Source organism: Thunnus thynnus, chromosome 13 (assembly GCF_963924715.1).
Source record: "Thunnus thynnus chromosome 13, fThuThy2.1, whole genome shotgun sequence".
NCBI classification, from domain to species: domain Eukaryota; kingdom Metazoa; phylum Chordata; class Actinopteri; order Scombriformes; family Scombridae; genus Thunnus; species Thunnus thynnus.
This window is the reverse complement of record NC_089529.1, coordinates 21570641-21591227: the sequence shown is the minus strand read 5'-3', so window position 1 is coordinate 21591227 and position 20587 is coordinate 21570641. Positions and strand designations below refer to the sequence as shown.

The following is a 20587-nucleotide window of genomic DNA, read 5'->3' as shown; positions in this document are numbered from 1 at the left end:
AAAACTTGAGCACAGTGTGGATCTTGCTCGCACTTTGATGTATCAGACAGCTGGTTCTTTAAGATGTCTATCAGATAAGACCTATATTTTTGCTTCTCGGTCTGAAAACTTTTTTAATCACAAAGACATAAAAGAATAAGGAATCAGCCAATTATTATTTTCTTCCAGTTAAAGTTTGTGGCTAATGCTGTCAGATTCAAGGCCCATGTGCCTTGATGAAGAATAGCTGAGTTACCCTTATAGTAAAAACAGGAAAAGACTAGTCATGGGGTTCCCTGTTATATGTATATGCGAATGTATGCTTGTGTGTGAGAATTCACTCTTGCATCCCTGCCGCTAAAAAAACTGAAAAAAAAGTCTCTCCACCTCTCTGACTTTCTGTAAAGAAAAAAAACAAAACAAAAGCGCTACACTGTCAGATACACTGTCAGAATCTGACTTTTAGTCAAAAGACATATTACATATACACAAACACACACACACACATCAGTTGCGCGTTGGTATTCAGGTCTGTGAGCATGCTGACACACACACACACACACTGTATGACATGTAACAGACCCCCGCTGAGCGCCTCCCCGCTGCGAGCTGTCCTCTCGCTCCAGGATACCTCACCCGCTCCTTCCAGCTGGGAGTGTGGCAGGTAACACAACAAACACTGATATGTACACATGATACAGTACAAATTATGAGCAGTGACAGTATAATGCACTCCGATACACTTCTAACTTGGCAAAGGATTTTAATGCTACTGTATGTTCAAGCTGTGTGAGAGATCAACATACTGTACATGTATGTTATATTATGGTATTGTGTGTATATAGCTACAAATCTCCCGGTTGAAGAAGAGAAGCATCCACAAACTGATGATCAGTGTAAATGAAATCCAATATTTATAAAATCAATGCAGCTATTTATTAAGGGGTTATACACCCTATACAGATTTTACTACATTAGAAGTCAGAGGTATGACGGTAGAAAAGTAGGTAGATTAACCAATTAAAGCTTAATAATATATACTGATATGCTAAATCACCGTGACTATTCAAATTGCCTTGAATTATAACGTACAGTCAAACAAAGGCTGGGTGATGTATAGAGCTGAATATTTGTTTTGTCCCCTTAACTGTCACACTACACCTCCCAGGACTGTTGTGACTCCTGGTGTCGAACAATCTCTGGCTATCTCATAGTGAATTTAACGGTCGTATCTACGAGGAGGCCAGACTGAAAACGACTCTGTACACTGATGTCGGTTCGTGTCAGTTGACGAGGTATCATCCAGATTCTACATTGTAAAGTTTGTCCCCAACCTGCCAGGTAGCTAACACCAGTTAGCAGCAGTCTGCAGATACTAAACTGATGTCTTGTAAAGAAACAGAAACAGCAGCAGATCAATTAGTGAGTGAAACTTTCTGCTCTATCTGTATTGAAACTGATTTTTAAACTGGAAGCATCTGGTACTGACAGCCAACAGCTGTGTGGGATAACGTGTATTTTGTGTGTAATGATGACAGCCAGTCTTTTATTATTCTTGCTCAACTTTCTTAAATAAATATGATGTTTTAAGCCCGCATTTTGCAGACAAACAAACATTGATTAAAACCGTGAATCACTTAGGAGAAAAAAAAAAGAAGAAAAAAAGTTTTGATTTTTTTGGCCGTATCTCCCAGCCCTACAGTAAGTCAAATTTTTAGATAACTCGTATAATATAATTCAATACCGTTATCATTTATGGCACAATTTTACTAAAAGGTAAAATAAAACAGATTATTACTCAATTCTGCATTTAACAGATACACACAAACACATGCATGCTGCACGCACACACACACACAGCATGTAAGGAAACGACGCAGACACATGCGGTCACACGCTACTGACTCTCACATAAACAATCGTTCTCTCTCTCTCTCTCTCGTTCTATAACATGGGAAGCCCGTATTGTTGGGATGTCTTGTTGTAACAGGCTCCTGCTGTTTACACAAACACAGAGTCCTGACTGCATGGCTCACTAACTCTCCTGCTGCTGTGTATCATGTTTATATGTGTGTGTGTGTGTGTGTGTGTGTGTGTGTATTTGTACAGCAGGTGGCACATGCAGGTTCATTACAGCTGTACTGGGGTTTAGGAAAGCGGAGTTTATTTGTTTCGGTGTGTGTGTGTGTGTGTGTGTGTGTGTGTGTGTGTGCATGGTTCAGCAGTCACTGTAGGGTGAAACAGTTGACAGGGATGATCTGACACTTAAAGGATAGATTCGCAGTTCTTCAAGTTTATCTTAAACCGATGATCAGGTGCCCATATGAACTTTGAAAAAGGTTTTCCTCGCTGTAATCACTCTGTTCATATCGGCCATTAAAAGATCTTTTCTAAATGTGCTTACAATGGAAGTGATGGGGGACAAAAGCCTTGTTTTGAGCAAAAATGTATTTAAAAGTTTATCTGAAGATGTCAGATGTCTTCCAGTATTTGATTCTCTCCTTATATTTCCCCAGACAGTGTTTGTTGAGCTGCAGTATAAAGACAGTAACAAAAATAAGGAATTTGGCACTAAAAAGCCTGAAAGATATCCACTTGATTTTACTAATTTGGATGGCCGAAGCTTTAATTGATTGTTTTTAATCAGTCTGATGTCTGAGTGCAATCCGTACTACATGCAAGTCAGGGGTCCGTCCTACTCCAGTCCAGAGGCTGGTGGTTATAAACCCGAGGCTGTTCGGTAACTACCGGAAAAATGTCGAAGAAGAAGAATATGTCCACTTTAGCTCTTTAGTTACAACAATTAACAGTTACCTTGCTCACGATTATCCAAAAAAACTAACACAATCACATGGATGAATCACATTTATAGACTTCCAAGTGAGACAAATGTTTTATCGTTTTCACAGGTTCTCTCACTCATGTCGCTCTCTTACCCAAACGCATCGTTTAAAACTGATCAAGGTTCAGGTACTTCCTGTATAATCATATCTGTTGAAATCGCTGGAGTTCAACAGTTTTCTCTGTGTCTCGAGCAACAGAGAGAACAAGTATCTTCAGCTGCCATTATAACCTGGAGAGGTTACGTAAGCTTCAAATGAGAGACAAATGCATTTATACCTTTTTACTGTAGATATAATATTCAAGGTGAAGCTTTTGAAAATTTGTTCCTCTTTTTAGATCAACGAAAATCTGTAAAAAAAAAAACCAAACTTCTTAAGTAAAAGCTGCAGTGCTGTTCTGTAGTGTACAGAATAGACTTAAATTGGTGTGTGTGTTGGTCAGTACAACATGCCTATACGCCTACTAAATGTGTGTATGTGTGTGTGTGTGTGTGTTGCTGTCATAGCCAGCAGTGGGCTGTCCTCATGCTTGCTTTAGCACGGAGGAGCAGGACATGCATGAATGAAGCTGAGAGAGACCAGAGAGAGATTTCACACTGAGACGACCCCTGTGTGTGTGTATGTGTGTGTGTGTGTGTGTGTGTGTGTGTGTGTGTGTGAGGACTTAGGGAGCAAAAGAGAAGAGAGATAGTGTGAAAGTATAGTTCAGTAGGGGTATAATACTTGCGTTTAAAATGTTTACAAAGAAAGAAAAGTGAAAAAGGAAATTTGTGATGTACGGTATGTTCATGGCTGCAAAAAGTTCCCATTTATTGGTGTGACAAGTTTCATGCTGCTACTCCACTTCGGCAATAAAATGTAAGGTGAAGTGGAAGAATAAACCATGTGGAGACGATATAGAGACTGACAGCATGAATGCTGATAAGGAAGATGAAATGGGACGGAATAAGATGTGTGAAAAAAGTAGAGGAGTTTTATTTCCAGGTCTACGCCAGATCGTTGCCGGGGTTAAAAGGAAGGTAGGAAATGTCTTCTCGTTAGACGTTATGTGGAGTGAAAACTGCAGCAGTTTGTAAAGGTTTTATGACCTTGACGAACTGTTCCGAGCCTCAAAACATGCACTGCACAAAGGTGTGACTGTGACCCATTTGAAACTAAAGTGGGAAGAACGGTAGAAAGGTAGAAAGTTAGAAATTTTTATGTTTGTTTGAGGGAAGTTGAATTTTTTTTTTTCATGTTAGTTGCCTTAAAGTCATGAGCTTTGATAGGTCAATAGATTTTTGTTTCATTTCTATATTTGTTTGCCAAGACGCTTGCAATCAAACTTGTTCCTTAAAGTAAAAATTGATTTTCATAGTCAGAGGTCAGAAGTTGACACAGTATCCTCACAGCTATTCAATTTCTTTCAAGGAAACTGGCTGTAGCTGTGCACCAGAACCGAAGCTAACATCCTTCCTGTCTTCAGATCTTGTGCTTTTGTAAATTGTTAAAAAATTGTATCAGATTAAGAGGAACAGCTTTCTTAAATACTTATTTACAAGATTCATCTCTCCGCACAGGATTTACAAGGTTTATCTCTCCACATAAGAGAAAATATCACTCCACACAATTTAGAAATGCTTTTATTTCATCATGATAGGTATTATAACAAGAAATCTCATGCTAACCTTGAATTCTAACAAAAATCTTGACTCTGGCTCACCTATAGATGAAAGGATGTCTCTGGCTGATCTGTGCACAGCAGAATGAAGCTGTAGGTTTGTTCAATGTGATGGTGCTGTGAATAGGGCACATTTATATCTGATCTTGTACTATAGCAGTACATGTTCAGGGTTAAGCTTCGCACTGGTGATTGCCAGAAGAATTTTCGTTGCATTTCAACATTTTAAAGATACCAGGGTCTAAATCAAGTGTCTGGTATGTAATTCTGGCATCTTCAATTTCCCTTTCTCCTCTTGCGGGTTTCCTTTCCACCGTTCATTCAAACATCACAGTTGTGCAGCAGCAGATAACAATGAACAACACAATGATTACCGTTTACAGTAAATCTGTGCTATGGTGTCGCCAAGATATCAAAATACATTAGAGCCAGTGGTAAATTACCACAGATCAGTTTATTAGATCATGCAGCTGAGATGACCAGCTGTCTCCCCCGGCCAGCGGCTGCAACAGCGGCGCAAATTTCCAAATAGGCGTTATTTGGATAAACTGACCACATAGGGGAATCTAAATGGTTACTTTCTCGTCTGAAAAAATATTAAAACTCAATAAAGTGAGATATTAACTATCCTACAGAGAAACTTACAGTAGCTTTTGGCCTGGCTCAAAATCTCCGCCATTCTTGCCGTAGTGGCTCGGGGTAGCGCTACTTCTTCTTCCTCTCATATTGAACTGAGGGCAGACTGCAAGCTACAGTGACTCACTATCACCCTTGAGGTACAAAGTGGTACTACGAGATAGGATGGGTCGGGGCTAGCTGGTTAGCATGCTAACTTCAGTAGCTATCTCTATAACACAATACATAGACGTCTTTGACATGACATCAAAACTTTTATTTCTTCACATACTCTTGATAACACTAGTTGATATTTGAATGTTTTAAACTAAAATTCTGGCCAAATCTGACATAGTGCACCTTTAAGTTTTACAGCTGTTCAGACACAGTGCAAGCACAAACAAGAATGCATTTTTTAGTTCTTGATTTAGTTCCTGTTCCTCTTGGTTCATGGTACTATTAGGACTAAAAAGGGTCACAACAAGTTGTCAGAGTTTAAAGGTTATTTATATTAGCCAAAACTGCCCCGCAAAGAGTCTGAAAAACTGACGTGATATCATGGTTCTGCATGCAAGTAATAAATAAATATTGAAATTGTAAACAGTGTATGAGAATGACGCTACATTTTTTAGTCTGGTGGTGTGATTTTGTACTAAACATAGTGATGAAAAACACTAGAATAATGACACTCCATTGCCAAACAGTGCATCAGTGTTTATATTGGCCGTCTGTGCACATTCGCAAGTTGAACAAGGATGAACTTTGAAGTGTGAATCAGATGGAGATCGCACCAAAACAAAAATTGCATGCTTAAATTAGTTTGTTGTGTGGGCTTCAATATATGTTAATGTGAGACAAATATGCAAATATTCCTAGAACTTTAAGTGTAATGTGACCATACCTTCACATGGTAAAACTAAAATCTGACTTGTGGAATTAGTGAAAAGGTAGCAAACTTTTTTTATGAGGAGGATTTCTGAAAGAGTGCAGGTACATCTAACAGACATTTCTCCCCCTTTTTCCAATTTATTTTATGGTGGTTGCTGAAATTGCAGAGGCCATTAGCGCCAGGGGGATCTTTAAGGTAGCTCCCAGAGGGAACGCTTCTTCACAGAACTCCTAAATTGTAATTTCTTTCTTTTTTTTTTGTTTTGACAGGAGGACCATCTTATCCTCTAATCTCCCAGGGACCATTTTTCAACATTTTTCCCCATTTCTTTTTTCCTAATCTGATCTTGTTCTTTTGTATGTTCTACAGCTTGGAAAAAGACGAAAACTAGTCTTTGGGTTTTCAAGGACGCCTGCCGGCTCTGCTTGAATGTGTGGAAGCTTTCTCCCTGCAGGTTGTAATCTTAGCACAAATCCAACTATCAGCAGTGGAAACCATTTTAAACACTTTTTTTTTGTCAGATCTAAGCTTTTTTTTTTTTTCCCTCTTTTGTCTTTACATTCTACCTTTCTCTCCATCTCTGCAATATTACCCCTCCCTCCCTCCCTCCTTCCCTCCAAACCTCTTCTCTCTCTTGTTTAGAAGGTGCAAAAGCACCGGGGGATTCGTCTTTTTGAAGTGTGTGATTAATTTCCCCTCTTTCTAGGTGCACTGAACTGCAGCGTGAGTCTATGTGTGTGTAGCCACTGTGTCCCATTTCTTACCTGAGCTCATTAGTGCAATGTGAAAAGGTTTTTTTTTTTTTCTCTCCCCTACTGTCTTTTTCTCCCTCTCTCCTCCCTTTCTTCTGTCCTTTCACATACACTCTCTCCTCCTTTCTCTCTCATCGTTACTACTCCACTTTCTCTCTTCCTCCGCTCTTTCTCTTATCCTATTACCTTCTTGTCCCTTCTCATCCTCCTCTTCCTCCATCCTTATTTTATCTGTCTTCCTCATACTCTTACACACATACACATACACACACACACACTTGCTGAGAGCAGATCAGAGAGGCCAATACTAACCACTGTCAGCTTGTCACGGTTCAGTTTGAGCCAGAATGTAAATGTGGTGCACTTCCTGCATAACAATAATTGTGTGTGTGTGTGCATGTGTGTGTGTGTGTGTGTACATGTGAGGATGACAACGTCGGTCTGTTGGTCCAGACTGAAATATCTCCACTGTTGGATGGACTGCCATTTAATTAGGTACACACATTTATGTTCCCCTTGGGATCTCCTGACTCTTCCTCTAGTGCCATCATCAGGTCAAAATTTCAGTTTGTCCATTACGCTGGTATATACTTTGGTTTATTATCAGAACATGAAGCAAATTTTTTGCCATGCGTCATTTGTGTGATTTTGACCGCAGCTGTGCTTTGTGTTTGTGCTAATTAGAAAATATTAGCATTAGCATATTAGCAACATTCTAAACTAAGACACTGAACATGGTGAACAACGTACCTGCTGAACATACAAGGTAGCATGCTAATGTTAGCATTAAGCTCAAAGCACTGTTGTGTCTCAGCCTCACAGAGCCGCTGTCATGGCTGCACACTCTTGGCTGTAGTCTTGTTTATGTGTATCAAAGACGAAGAAGCATCAGAATACTGTGTGATCGTGCATATCAATGTGTGCGTGAACAAAAAGAACTGGTCAGAAGAAAAAAGAATCAAATACTTTAAAGAGGGATAAATCTACTAACAACAAAAACATGGTTTCACCCTTGATTGTGATAAGAGGGAAATCCTGTTATCTTAAGGGCCAGAGAAGAGGTTTACACTGTAAACAGAAGAGTGATAAAGGTTCCTGTTGAGCCAATATGACTTCAAGCTTTCTTTTAAAGTGAGTCAACTTTTTTTTTTTTAAAGGATGAGTACATCCTCAAATCCTGCTGGGACCCCTGCCTTCCAGCATATTCATAAAAATGCAACAAAGGAGTGGTGGATATGTGAGCGTGGGGGGGCAAATGTCTGTGTGAGGTGGGGCCAAACGGCTACGTAATGTGTGACGACGCAGGTGGGGCGTAAGCACAAAAGACAGGGAGGCCAGCCTTTGGCCTTTGAGAGGTTAGCTGAGTGTGGGTGTCTGTGTTGCGAGCGGAAGAGTGCCAGTACACAGACATAGCCATTCAATTTCGAGTGGTTAGGTTTGTTTGTTAGCCTTGAATATCCTGTGAAGCTCTGACTGAAGTACGGTTATCAGCGTGCCTGTGTGTTGTATTTACTGCCACAGAAGAGAAAAACATTACCAACAACATTACTGTTATAAACCACACTAAATCAGCTTAGGACCAGAGTTTTCCGACCATGGTTCAAAAGCTGCGGTTCAGGCAAGGTAGTTGTACCAAAAGTCTTGCAGAACTGATAAATTATGAATGGAAAACAGCTTGTCTCCTGCTCAGAATCTGGATCCACTTAGTGTGAAATTTAAAAAACAAGAGCAGATCATGGTCATGCCAAGTCATTGTCCGCGCCTTTCAGCAATCTGTGTTTATACTGAGCATATAACTTTTCCCTGCCTGACGACAAGTGTTATTACAGCCGTCCTTGAATTGTTTTATTCTATGCGTCGTGACTATTCGATAGACATTTATTAGGTGTAGTTATACTCTTTAACAGACTGTCGTTCTTGATGCTGACTGAGCAAAAATCAAATCGTAATCTCGGTCATATAAGCGGTGATGAACACTGACTGGATGACATTCCGATTAATTTAAAGTCTTGGGTTTTCACTCCCTTTATTTACAGGCTTTTGGCATGCCATATATAATTCTCATGTTCTTTTCAGGATAATTTGAGGTACCATCATTTGGGCTGCATTGGAATGGTACTACACATTTTTCTAGGATGATTTTTAAAAAGTTTCAAAAGTTTCAAGCAATTTGAAATAGTTTTTGGCTAAATGTCCACAAGCTTTTAACACACTACAAATATACTGGATGCCGGATGCATTTCACTTCTTCTGTGCTTTAAGCATTATGTAGCTTCTCTGTCTGCATGTGGGACTACAGGGATATCGCCCACCTGCCTGTTCGCCCCCGCTGATAACATGCTAGCATTCACAAAGCATGACGAGAGCAGCACCCCCGACATGACAGACAGGCAGATAAACATGACAGACAGACAGGCGGACTGGCAGACAGAGCGTGCAACATGACAGATGAAGAACTATGAGAGACAGACAGGCGGACGGAGGTTAGTGGCTCTGTTTCAGATGGGTTAAGAAGAGAGATCTGTGTGTGTTTTTCACATGGAAACAAGAGCGGAGGGAGATGAGGAGAGGGAAAATAGTGGTGCTGGTGCTGAGGGTAATCTCAGGATATCTGCAGGTTTCACAGAAATCTGATTTTACAGTTGTAAAAGATTTCTGTGCTGCCTAGAACTGGATGTCAGACCAATTTTAAAAGCCAAAAAGAGTTTGACACTGGCCAAACAGCGTTTTTTTTAAACACATACTGTAAAACCAGGATCGGACTACACTAATTCAGTCTGCTTTTGACATGATTTCGCCATTGCAGGCAAATTTCCAGCATCGACCCCGATTAAGAACGTCGGGAACGATGAACCTTGTAGTGTGACATAATGGAAAAACAGTCACGAGGCGTCTCACCCGATGAAAGGTCTAGCCAAACACCGACACAGAGAGTCAAAGCTGTCTCAGACGGCTGGGAGAGCTGTCATCTCCGCCTTCTCCGCAGACTGATTCAGTCAGTCATCAGTGACCGTTTTGTTGATCAGGTTTTCTTGCCTCAGTTTACGACCTATGAAGGTTGTGAATGATGATTGGTCGGGGTCATACTTGTAGTGTTGCCAGTCTAGTGATAAAGACACGGCAAGAATGAATGGCACTATGATTGTCTAATCTAACATGGTGACCATCGTGAAAGACACTAATATTGTGTAATCTGATCCCGGCATAAGACTGACAATATATATTTTAAACTATGTCAGCAGTGTATTTAGACTGAATATCCAACATATTTAGCTTATTGTATTAAGCCTGTTCTGCATTTATTTATGAGTAAATATGCATTTGGAAGTTGGAGGCATTAATATGACTGCCTTACTGTACGACCCTGGCAACATAACCAACTGAAAACTATTTGTCAATAGCATTGTCTAAAAACTTAAAGCAGTGTTTTCAGTTACTTTTAGGGTCACATTTTGATCTCAAACCTTGTTTTAGGATTTGAAAAGCCCAAAGAACAAAAAAAAAAAAGAGAACAAACTGAGGAGACGACTGATGGACTGACTGAAACAGGTTGTCAGGCAAGACAAGCCAAAATAAGATAGAGGAGAAAGAAAGACGAGGAAAATATAAGCCTTGGAGGACACCTCAAATGAAAGACAGAGAAAGAAAGAAACAGATGGAGGAGAAAATTGATTAAAGAAGAGGATAAAGAGAAATGGAGAGTGGAAAATAAGATAAAAGAGGCAGAGCAAAGAGGTAGATACAAGGTGAGGGACACGACAAATCATTATGGAAGACAACCTCATCTTTCACTCTCTGGTGCTCGCTCTCTCTCTCTCTCTCTTACAAACACACACACACACACACACACACACACACACACACACACACACACACACACACACACACAAGTATCCTCTCTAATCTAACTCCTGTGGCAGTGTGAATAGATATGGCTGTTTAGTGCCAGCAGCACAGCTCCCAGTACCTGATGGCAGCAATCTGCTGAGTCAGGAGCCCCGCACTGTGTGTGTGCATGTGTGTGTGTGTGTGTGTGTGTGTGCATGCATTTGGGAGTGTGTATATGAAAAGACACAGAGGGAGTGCAAGTGTTTGTAAGATTTAGTTGAGAGCATAAATGTGTGTGTGCAGCCTTCCTTGGGAATGATGAGCACTGCAAATTGAGCATTCTCTCTCTACACACACACACACACACTCAGAGTTCACCATCATTACCCTGCCAGCGAGACGTCACTGGTATTACCATGACAACAAGCTTTCACTGTCATCATCATGACAGCCGCAGGTCACAACTACTATAACTAATAGACATCTTGTTTTTTTTTTTTTTTAAATCAGAGACAGATACAGGTCACTATCATTTCTTAACCGTCATCTCCATAACTAGGGTTCACCATTACACAACAGTTCACCATCATTATCATAACAACAACAGCTTGGAAGTCTGGCAGCCAATGTAAAATTGGCAGTTAAAAATCTGTGCATGTAATTCGACTCTAACTTTTGTTTTAATGATCAAGTTTAGATGGTGGTTCAATCTTGATTAATTCAGCCGACACATCATCCCAACTGACATATCATCATCTTTTAAGCTGAACTTGTTAGCAAACAGTTGCTTATTAACAAATCCAGCAGTTATGGAGCAACATTATCATTCAGTTGGAGTTCGGTGTTTCTGTCCTGATGAATACGAGTCCGATGTACACACTCTTTTAGCTCTGTTTTTGGTCTCTCTCTCTGTCTTTAGCTGCTAAATGCTCCACTGTGTTTCACCAACTAGTGGTTAACTGTGTCTGTTTTCCATTTGGTGCTGAGCAGATAGTGTACAGTGAAGCATTTGAAGCATTTTCTCTGAAAATAGCTGCCTGCTGCCGCTGAAAACAACGCCATGAGAGCGATGAGAGTGAACCAACGCAGTAAAGTTGCTAAACAATGACCTGAAACACGCTATAAAGCTCCATAACTTGAGGAGAGCGGCAGAGTCGGGTGATAATTCTCTGTGGGTTCATCATTACGAGCAACGCTTCTGATATTACACACTGTTATTTGATAGATTACTATAATAAAAAAGTATTGATTATAGCTGCTTTAAAGAAAATTGTTAATGCCTTTATCTCGTCCAGACTTGACAACTGCAATTCACTCTACTTCAACGACTTCAGCTGGTACAAAATGCAGCTGCCAGGCAAATAACAGGTTCAAAGACATATGACAATTTCACACCAGCTTTTGATGACCCTCATCTCAGTCTGCTGTAGAATTGATTTTAAGATTTTACTGAAACATTTTTAGGCTCCTCACAGTCCAGCCTCTGATTACATCAATGAGTTACTGACCCCATGTATACCAGCTCCTGGTCTAAGGTCCTTACAGTCAATGCAATCTTACTAGATGAACTAAGGTCGAGATTGGTGTCCAAATGTGAGGCGTCCCTAGGTTCTTGAATACTCTAACCAAGGGGCATTGATCAGTCAATGGAACTATTCATTTTTAATAAAAAGGCACCCTAATTGTTTATAATTCTACAGTTCATACATCATTTTAAGTTTATTGTTTTACTATTATTGATCATTTTCTTGCCGCTGTTTAGTCTCTGCTTTGTATAGTTAGTTCATTATTTTTAAAGCACTTTGTAACAATGTTAAATAGGTGCTACGTGAATAAAGTATTTGAAATCATTGTTATTATCATTAAAAACAATGAGGTTACAATAACCAACACTGCCACAAGCTAATTTATGAGATTGTTGTTTCCATGTGAAATGGAAAGAATGCTAATAATCCAGGGAGGTGAAAAACAAATATAGACGACTATAAAAAGTGATAGAAATACTGCACAGGTGAAATTTTTGAAATAATGAATCCTAAAAACTTAATCTCCCACTACTCTTTTTTTCAGAGTAAATCGAGCCAACACAGCAGCATCAACTCAAACAGTCGGCTTCATACTCCCTGTTCTCCACCGCAGAGCAGCTGCATGAAATGCATCAAGGTCAATCACCTGTACAGAGTGGATGGGAAATTGAGTTCCATTTCTGTAGATGGTGTGCGACAGTGTTCTTTGCTGTGCAGATGTCAAGTGTGGCCTACTGTGCAAAAATGATGACAGGCCATTTCCAAAACTGTCCACCCACCACACTCAGTCAGCAAAGGGTTTAGATGTAACTGTTATACACTTGAGCTTTCCAAATTGTACTTTTATTTAGGGTGGACAGAGTGCCTGTTGGTGGTCTTGACTACAGTGCCGGAGTGGGTGAAAGGTAACAGGTTTTAACATCGGTGTGTTTAGGTGACATACACATTCATGTTTTTTCTCTCTCTCTTACCTCCAGCCATGTCCTCTTCCAGTAGTTGTATCTGCAGGTTGAAGATCTTCTCCTGGAGGTCGCACAGGGTGTGTTTCATCTTCTCCCTCCGTGTCACCATGTAGCACAGGTTACGCACCTGAAACACATTACATCGTCGTTACAGAATGACAGGACAGAGATGTGACAAGGGCAGCACGTTTCATTTTTGTTGCAAACGCATCTTGATTTAGTGCTGGCACATGACAGTGAGGTTTACAGGTGCGTTAAGATTATGACCAGTAAGCATGTGTAGAAAAATACACAGAAGGCATGCATTCTGTCCAGTCATGTTGCTGTGACACAAACATTACACACACACACACACACAATCTTTCAGCTAGGACAGTTGTAATCCATATTTTCTTTATTAAAAATGAATCAGATGTTTAATTTGTGAGGAGCTGCTCATAATGACAATTCACTACTAGCTATGCATCTGATGATTCTCTATATAATCGATTGATTGTTTGGTTTGTAAAATGTTAGAAAAGAGTTAAAAACGACCGTCACAATTTCCCTGGAGGACTCCAGCAGTCCAAAACGCCCCAAAATATTCTGTTTACTGTTATATATCACAAAGAAAAGCCTTAAATCCCAAAAACAGCCAACGTTTTTGCTTAAAAAAATGACTAAAATGATCATTTGATGATCAAATTAGTTGCAGATTAATTTTCTGTCAATTGATTAATCTTTGCAGCTCTATTTAACACCAAACTCTGTAGCTCTATAGACATTTTTAGACACTTTTAGTTCATTGTTTTGGTTTTACGGCATAGTAACTGTTGGGTTCACCTCTCTCATCAATCAAACAAGTTCTGATAGCCCTACTGTACGCTACCTACCCAGCACCAAACGGCAGACAAAGTCACCGAATAATCTGGTGAAGAAAGTGAAACATCTATCAGCTAAAGAGCCACACATGTTTTTGTCAGAAACTGGTGGAGACCAAACTAGAGCTAAATCAAAAGTGTTGTTTTTCATAAATAACTGTATAAGTGAATTAATCATTTTTTAGTCCCATGAGTCACAACACCGTCTCACCAAACGCTCTGCTCTAAGAAGATGGAACTTTTGGAGAATCTCAAGGTTAAAAAAAGATCAGAGCAACAACATATAACATGAGAGATTTATGTGCATCCAGTAATGAGATGAGAAGGCGACTCCCAGCTTCCTGCCAGTAAACTGGATCTCAGACTCTTCTTCCACTCAGGCACAAACTCCAGCTGAGTCCTCCTCCTCCTCCATACGGCCAAATTACTATCATATGGCGCTATAAGCAGTATATGAGTGTGTATGCGTGTGGATAGAGAGTATAGAGCTAGGAGACGAATGTGTGTGTGTGTGTGTGCATGTTTATGTGAAGCACATATGGATGTTCAAAGAAAAGCTGTGGTTGTAAATGTGTGCGTGTGTGTGCGTGTGTGTGTTTTGAATTGGCAACATATAAGAGGAGCAGTCAGAGCAAGTACAGACTCAGAATGAGACTGTAATAAGCAGACAGAAATAGATAAACGGAGAGACAGGTAGGGAGAGAGAGTCAAACACTGCAGACGCTTTGGCAAACAAGACAGAAAGATATTGTCCCCCTGTAACAGCTGTGGTTGTTAAATGCTTACACGACAATATTATCTACAGATAAAGCGACAATTACAGAGAGTAGATACACATGTTAGGATAGAGTACTGACAGAAAACTGTTCCACTAGTTCCTGTACATCAGAAGCTCTTAGAACAGGGAGGTAAAGGACAGAAAGTGATGGAAAGAGGCAGCTATAAGGAGAGAGAAAGAGTCAAAGTGCTGTCAGACTGAAATTCACTCCCCATTCATTCCAGTGTGTCTCATTCAGGAAGTATTGATTGTTGTTTATATCCTTGTTTATGTAACCGCCGGGCAAAATAACACTAGAGGTAGGAGGAATGCTCTTTCTGTCAGTTTTATAATCCTGTTTATACCAGATCTTGTCCAAGTTATAGCTATTAACACCTGATTATGTTTTTATCATTATATATATATACTGTATGTATGTACCTTCCTGTTCATGTGAATGAGAAATTGTGTCCAAACTTTTGACTGCTACTCCATATCTTATAAGTTAAAGATGTAACAAAGTCAAATTTATTGGGATTTACATCAGTATTGTGTTTACATTGTTATCTACTGTAGATTTCAGAGTCATATATATGATTTTATGTCATCTATAAAGGGAAAAATTCAGCTTTTGTTTGTCGGTGGGTCAGATTTGGCCGCCATTTGCCTACCGCTACTGTACAACGCGTAGCCTTACTGTTCTGTAAATGTTTTCGTAACAACACGTACAACGCGGCACAGGTTTATAGCTGTTTAATGTCCTCATAGGTGCTGCTGTATGTTGGTTTCAGTAAGAGCTATAACAGACACATATGTTTATCTGCAACACAAATATTTCATCTTCTCAGTTTTGTTTTAATGTACAGAGCATAGTGTTTGTGAAGATTTACAGTCTGTGTACAGCTGTGGATATACTGCACACATCATATCCAACACACAGTCATGACCATAAAGTAACTGGAAAGAGAGGGAGGCGCTAATTGGGTCCAAGCCAGAGCACTTCAGTCCCAAACTAACAAGCCAGAACCTGGAAGTCTGCCAATTGGATCTCTCGCACAACAGCAAATCAGTAATCATCTGTCTCTTACCACATCTGCGCGTGTGTGTGTGTGTGTGTGTAGCAGCGTCTTGCATGTGCGAGGCTGAGGATCTGCCATGGTGCTAATGGGACAGGACAGAGTGTGTGTGTGTGTGTGTGTGTGTGTGTGTGTGGATGTGTGTAGGCGGGCATGGATTCAGGTATTAAAGAGGCAGAACAAACAAGGAAATGCAGATATAAACATAACATGAAAACAAACTACAGACTGAAACTACCTGTGTATGTGCATGCATGTGCGCGCGCACATGTGTGTGTGTGTGTGTGCGCGAGTGTGTGTCAGCAAGTGAGAGATAAAGAGACAGGAAGAGAGGAAGGGCTGTATGAGTTTGCATTCATGAGATAAATAAACAGAATTGGTTTATTTGTTTACTTGAGCAGTATATGTGTGTAGGTGTAGGTGTGTGTGCGTGCGTGTGTGTGTGTGTGTGTGTGTGCCTGTGTATATTGAGTGTGTATTGGCTGTCCTGCAGTCCGACCGTTTATCTGTTGGTCTTGATGGATTCGTCAGCTTGGCCTATCTGACCCATTCCATCCCTGTTAGAGCGCTGCAGATAAAAATAGCCGCTCAACTGGGACACAATGTGCAGAGCCTGGCTTTGATTAGGACACTCTGTGTGTGTGTGTGTGTGTGTGTGTGTGTGTGTGTGTGTGTGTGTGTGTGTGTGTGTGTGTGTGTGTGTGTGTGTGTGTGTTTTCAAAAACAAATACCTCTGCCTGGACGCATGACAGGGGAGTGGAGAGCAGGATGGGAAGAGGAGGAAGAGCAATGAGAGCACAATACCAACTCTGTTGAACTTTTTCTGTTTTTGTTTACTTTCTACGTTTTTTCCTCTCACCTTTTACCTCCACTTTTCACCAGCTGCTCCAAACTCTGGATCTCATGAACAGCTGAACTAAGAGCTAAGCAGCAATGCAGACTTTCCCCCCATATGAATCAAAACTAATGTAAATTTAAAAAAGGATGAATCTCAAATGTTGTAAAGTCTGTCATCTGGTGGAAATCTATTTGTATAATTCAGTAAATGTATAAGTAAATTAAATCTGTTCAATACTTGACTTTCTGTAACTCATGGGTATTGTCCATCCAACATAATTTATATTTTCCACTACATTTTTTTGAATACTTGTAAGTTGTGATAAAAAAAAAAGTCCCAATAGATTTAATTAACTTCCAAGCTTCCTGATTTTTAAATACAACCCAAAAGCACTTTATATATGTATTAAAATTTTAAAGTCAAATTTGTCAAAATGTCAAAACATGGACCACGATTCTTGAAAAATATACTGTTAGAAAGACATTATAAACATGAGTTATGGTAACACTACATAGGAAATGTTGGAGTCAGTGTGGTGAACAGTGTGTATGTTGTGTTTATTTGTTCCGTACTTAACTGGGATTTTTGATCTTAACGCCTCTCTTTAAAACAAATTTTTGTCACAAGGAAGGAATGAAATTGAAATGAAATGACCTGAATTGAATTTCTTGCTTCTTTGGCACAAACAGCCTGTGACATTTGCTCACGCTGTCTCCTCTGCCTGTTAGAGCCTCCTGCCCTTTACAAATGCTCTCCTCTGTCATTCTTTCCTCCACAATTTAATCCTTCATCCTCCCTCTCATCCATCCACCCATCTGCACTTCAGTCCAACTATTCACTCTCTCTTTAACCCCATCTGTCTTTTTCTCCATCTCCTGTCTTGAGTCTCTTCATTTATCCTTGAGCAGCTATCCATCGCAGCACATCTCTCGTTTAGTCATATTCACCTTCAGACACAAATCTGAGAACATGTACCGGGGTTGAAGTTGTTTTAATAAGAGGATTCCACACAGTCTACACTGGGGAGACTCCGCACCAAAGGCAGTAAAATCAGTCCTCTGGTGGATAAGTCAGCAAAGATCACTCAGTCTCGCTAACTTTTCAAGAAAAATATTTGAAAGCCTCGGTTACGTACAGTGTCTCTCTGACAGAGAGCCAATGAAACCAAAGGAAGACAGCACTTTTGCGTCAGGAAAGAGGAGCGGATGAGATTTCACTGTTTTCCTTCTGATAAAGCGAGATGTTAGTGTGGTTGCTGTTTATAAAAGTATCAATATTTTTACAAGTCTGGTTATCAGGGAAGACTATTTGTCTTTGGATATCTCCACCGGCTTAAAATGAAACACTAACAATCCCTTTTTTTTTATATATATTAAAAGGGTTTCATTTGAAAACAGAGATAGGTCGTGAACATGTCAGGAAATGACCATGCAGTGATATCTGGGACACTGCCAGTCAGCCGTGTCGGTGTCAGAGAAGAACGGTCACATATTCTAATACATTCATGTCTCCTTTTACCTATTTTGTCCTTTTTCTTGACCAATCAGGTGACACCTTGTCATTGTTGACACGCTTGTTAATGGCTATTTGCTGTACCGTCTGGTTATGACAAAGTCAATGTGACATATTTGTAAAAAATGGACATTAGTAGTTTTGGCTTGCGTAAATTAAACTTGACAGGTAATTTGCCTTTAGTCAGGTGAGACAGATTTGGGTGAGACAGAAGTAATAAAATAAAAATAGCAAAGTTCATTTACGGATGCAGTGCAGAACATTTACTGTAATACACACTAATAACTAATTAAACTAACTTAATAAAAAGCCGAACCCTTATCGGAAATGCAAGAAAACAAAAAAGAGCTGAATGACGCATTCCTCCTTCACTCGCTCTCTCCATCCATCTACTACTCCTGGTATTGGTTCATCCATCCTCCCTCCTCCCTTAATCCCTCAACGACTGAACCCACCTCCTTTCTTTCTCATCCATCCATGACACGACAGGCTGGAGATAATCAGCATTACAAGTGTATTAACTGTGCTAAGCAAAGCCAATGCCTCTCATGCCACACCATCCGTCAATATCTCTCACTCTCTCATCCTCTCTCTCTCTCTAGGATAGCGTGTGTTATCACCTCTCTGCACTCATTATGTCTGTCCTGTTCTGACAGTCAACACACACGAGCACACACTGACGTGTAAGTTAATAACGATACACAAGCCACGTATATGCGCACACGAGCATTCACGATCACTTGAAAGTTTATTAATTCAATGGGTTTTATTGACATGAAAGCTTTGAGAACAATGTTGCTAAAACATCAAAGTATAATTTGTGTGTGTGTGTGTGTGTGTGTGTGTGTGTGTCTAGGGGTCATTCATTGTCCCTCCCTCAAGTTGTGGCATGTTGATACATATTGGGCAACACACTCTCTCTGTCACGCACGCACATACAGAGCGGTCAGCAGAGCACTGGCTGTCATCAACCACTAATTACGTCAACAGGTGTCTGGCAAGAGGTCACCAATCTCTTTGTGTGTGTGTGTGTGTGTGTGTGTGTGTGTGTGTGAGAGAGAGAGAGAGAGAGAGAGAGAGAAAACAGGGGAAAGTGAGTGAGTCACTATGAGTGTGTGTGAGAGAGAAAGACATTAAGTGCATTTTCAAGAGGTTAGCAATCCCAATTTAGACTGTTTGACTCTTTGGATACACACATGACTGTTTGAGAGTTGTATTGAAGTGATGATAGATATATACTGAGGCCAGGAAATTTTACAGTCGAGCTGTTTGGTAAAAAAGTTCAAGGGGCTGCGTTGTAACGGCGTGTTGTTTGAGGAAACAATGAACCACAATCAAGGAAGTCCAGCTGGAGCTACAGATTCATGCTTTTAAATTCTTATCAGACATTAAAACATTGCACAGTGGTTTGTAACACTCACTAGAAAGGATCTTACAACTCTGCGAAGTTATCACAGCAGCAACTATTTTGTCTTTCGTCGCAACGAAAGTAATCCACTAGGAACGTGCGCTTGCATGTACGTGATTGGCCAGCGCAGGGCCTTGCCAGATGATGATGCATTGAGGCAAAAGTTGAGCTAGGTTCGACTCTTTTGCCGGACGACCCTGTGTTGTTTTGCCAGAGCCCCCCCTGCATCGACGCACTGCATCTATTCAAATGAATGAGAGGGCTGCGTCATGTCACGCTGAGCTGATGTCGGTCTGAACGCCACCTGCTGTCAAAAGATAAGTGTTACAGTAAGTCTAACAGTCCGTTTCCAACAACACACTCTCTTGGAAACTAATTACAAATAAAATCTATATATAAAAAAACACAGGTAAGCGAAAATAATACATTAAACTTAAGGAGAATGAAGTGATTTACTGCTGTATTGATGCATCTACCAATACATTGGTCACATTCTATAAAACTCTCATCTCAAGACGTTTCATTGCTTGACATAATATGACATATGTTACTTTGCTGAATTCATTTATTTCCCCTATCCACACAAACCTTATGATGATTTTGTCAACAATATGTGAGTGTTGTGTTTACACTGACATGTTTAGTCATTTATTAGATACATTTAACAATTAAAACCGTGATATTCAGAGTTTCGATTTTAATTTTTGTTTCCACTCAGGGTGTTTGATGCATAATTTCAAAACATCTATAAATAACAGGAGTTATATAGTTATGTACAGTAGTTAATGAGTGTTTCTGCATCTCTTTCCATTCGGAGGTGATGTGTAAGTGATTATTTATGAGAAAGAGTGTGTGCAGGAAGTCTGTGTGTGTGTGGTTGTGTGTGTGTGTGTGTGTGTGTGTGTGTGTGTGTGTATGTGTATGTGTGAGTGCTGCTCCGGGCAGAAAGGCAGGAGGTGCGTCAGAACTAATTCCCATACTGATCTCTGAGATAGAGATAAACCCAGTGCGGCCAGAGAAGGAATGTGTGTCTGTGTGTGTTCGGAGAAAAGAGGAACATGTGTCAGTATGTTGAGGCGAAT

General features: G+C 40.2%; 1 protein-coding gene across 1 annotated transcript in view; it reads right to left on the bottom strand.

Annotated features, from left to right (window-relative positions):
• Positions 1-20587, bottom strand: part of jade2 (jade family PHD finger 2) — a 212419-nt gene that overhangs the window by 29019 nt on the left and 162813 nt on the right. Inside the window, exon 11 of the mRNA XM_067608584.1 lies at positions 13064-13181. Coding sequence (XP_067464685.1) covers positions 13064-13181 — 118 coding nt within the window. The remainder of the gene's footprint in view (positions 1-13063; positions 13182-20587) is intronic.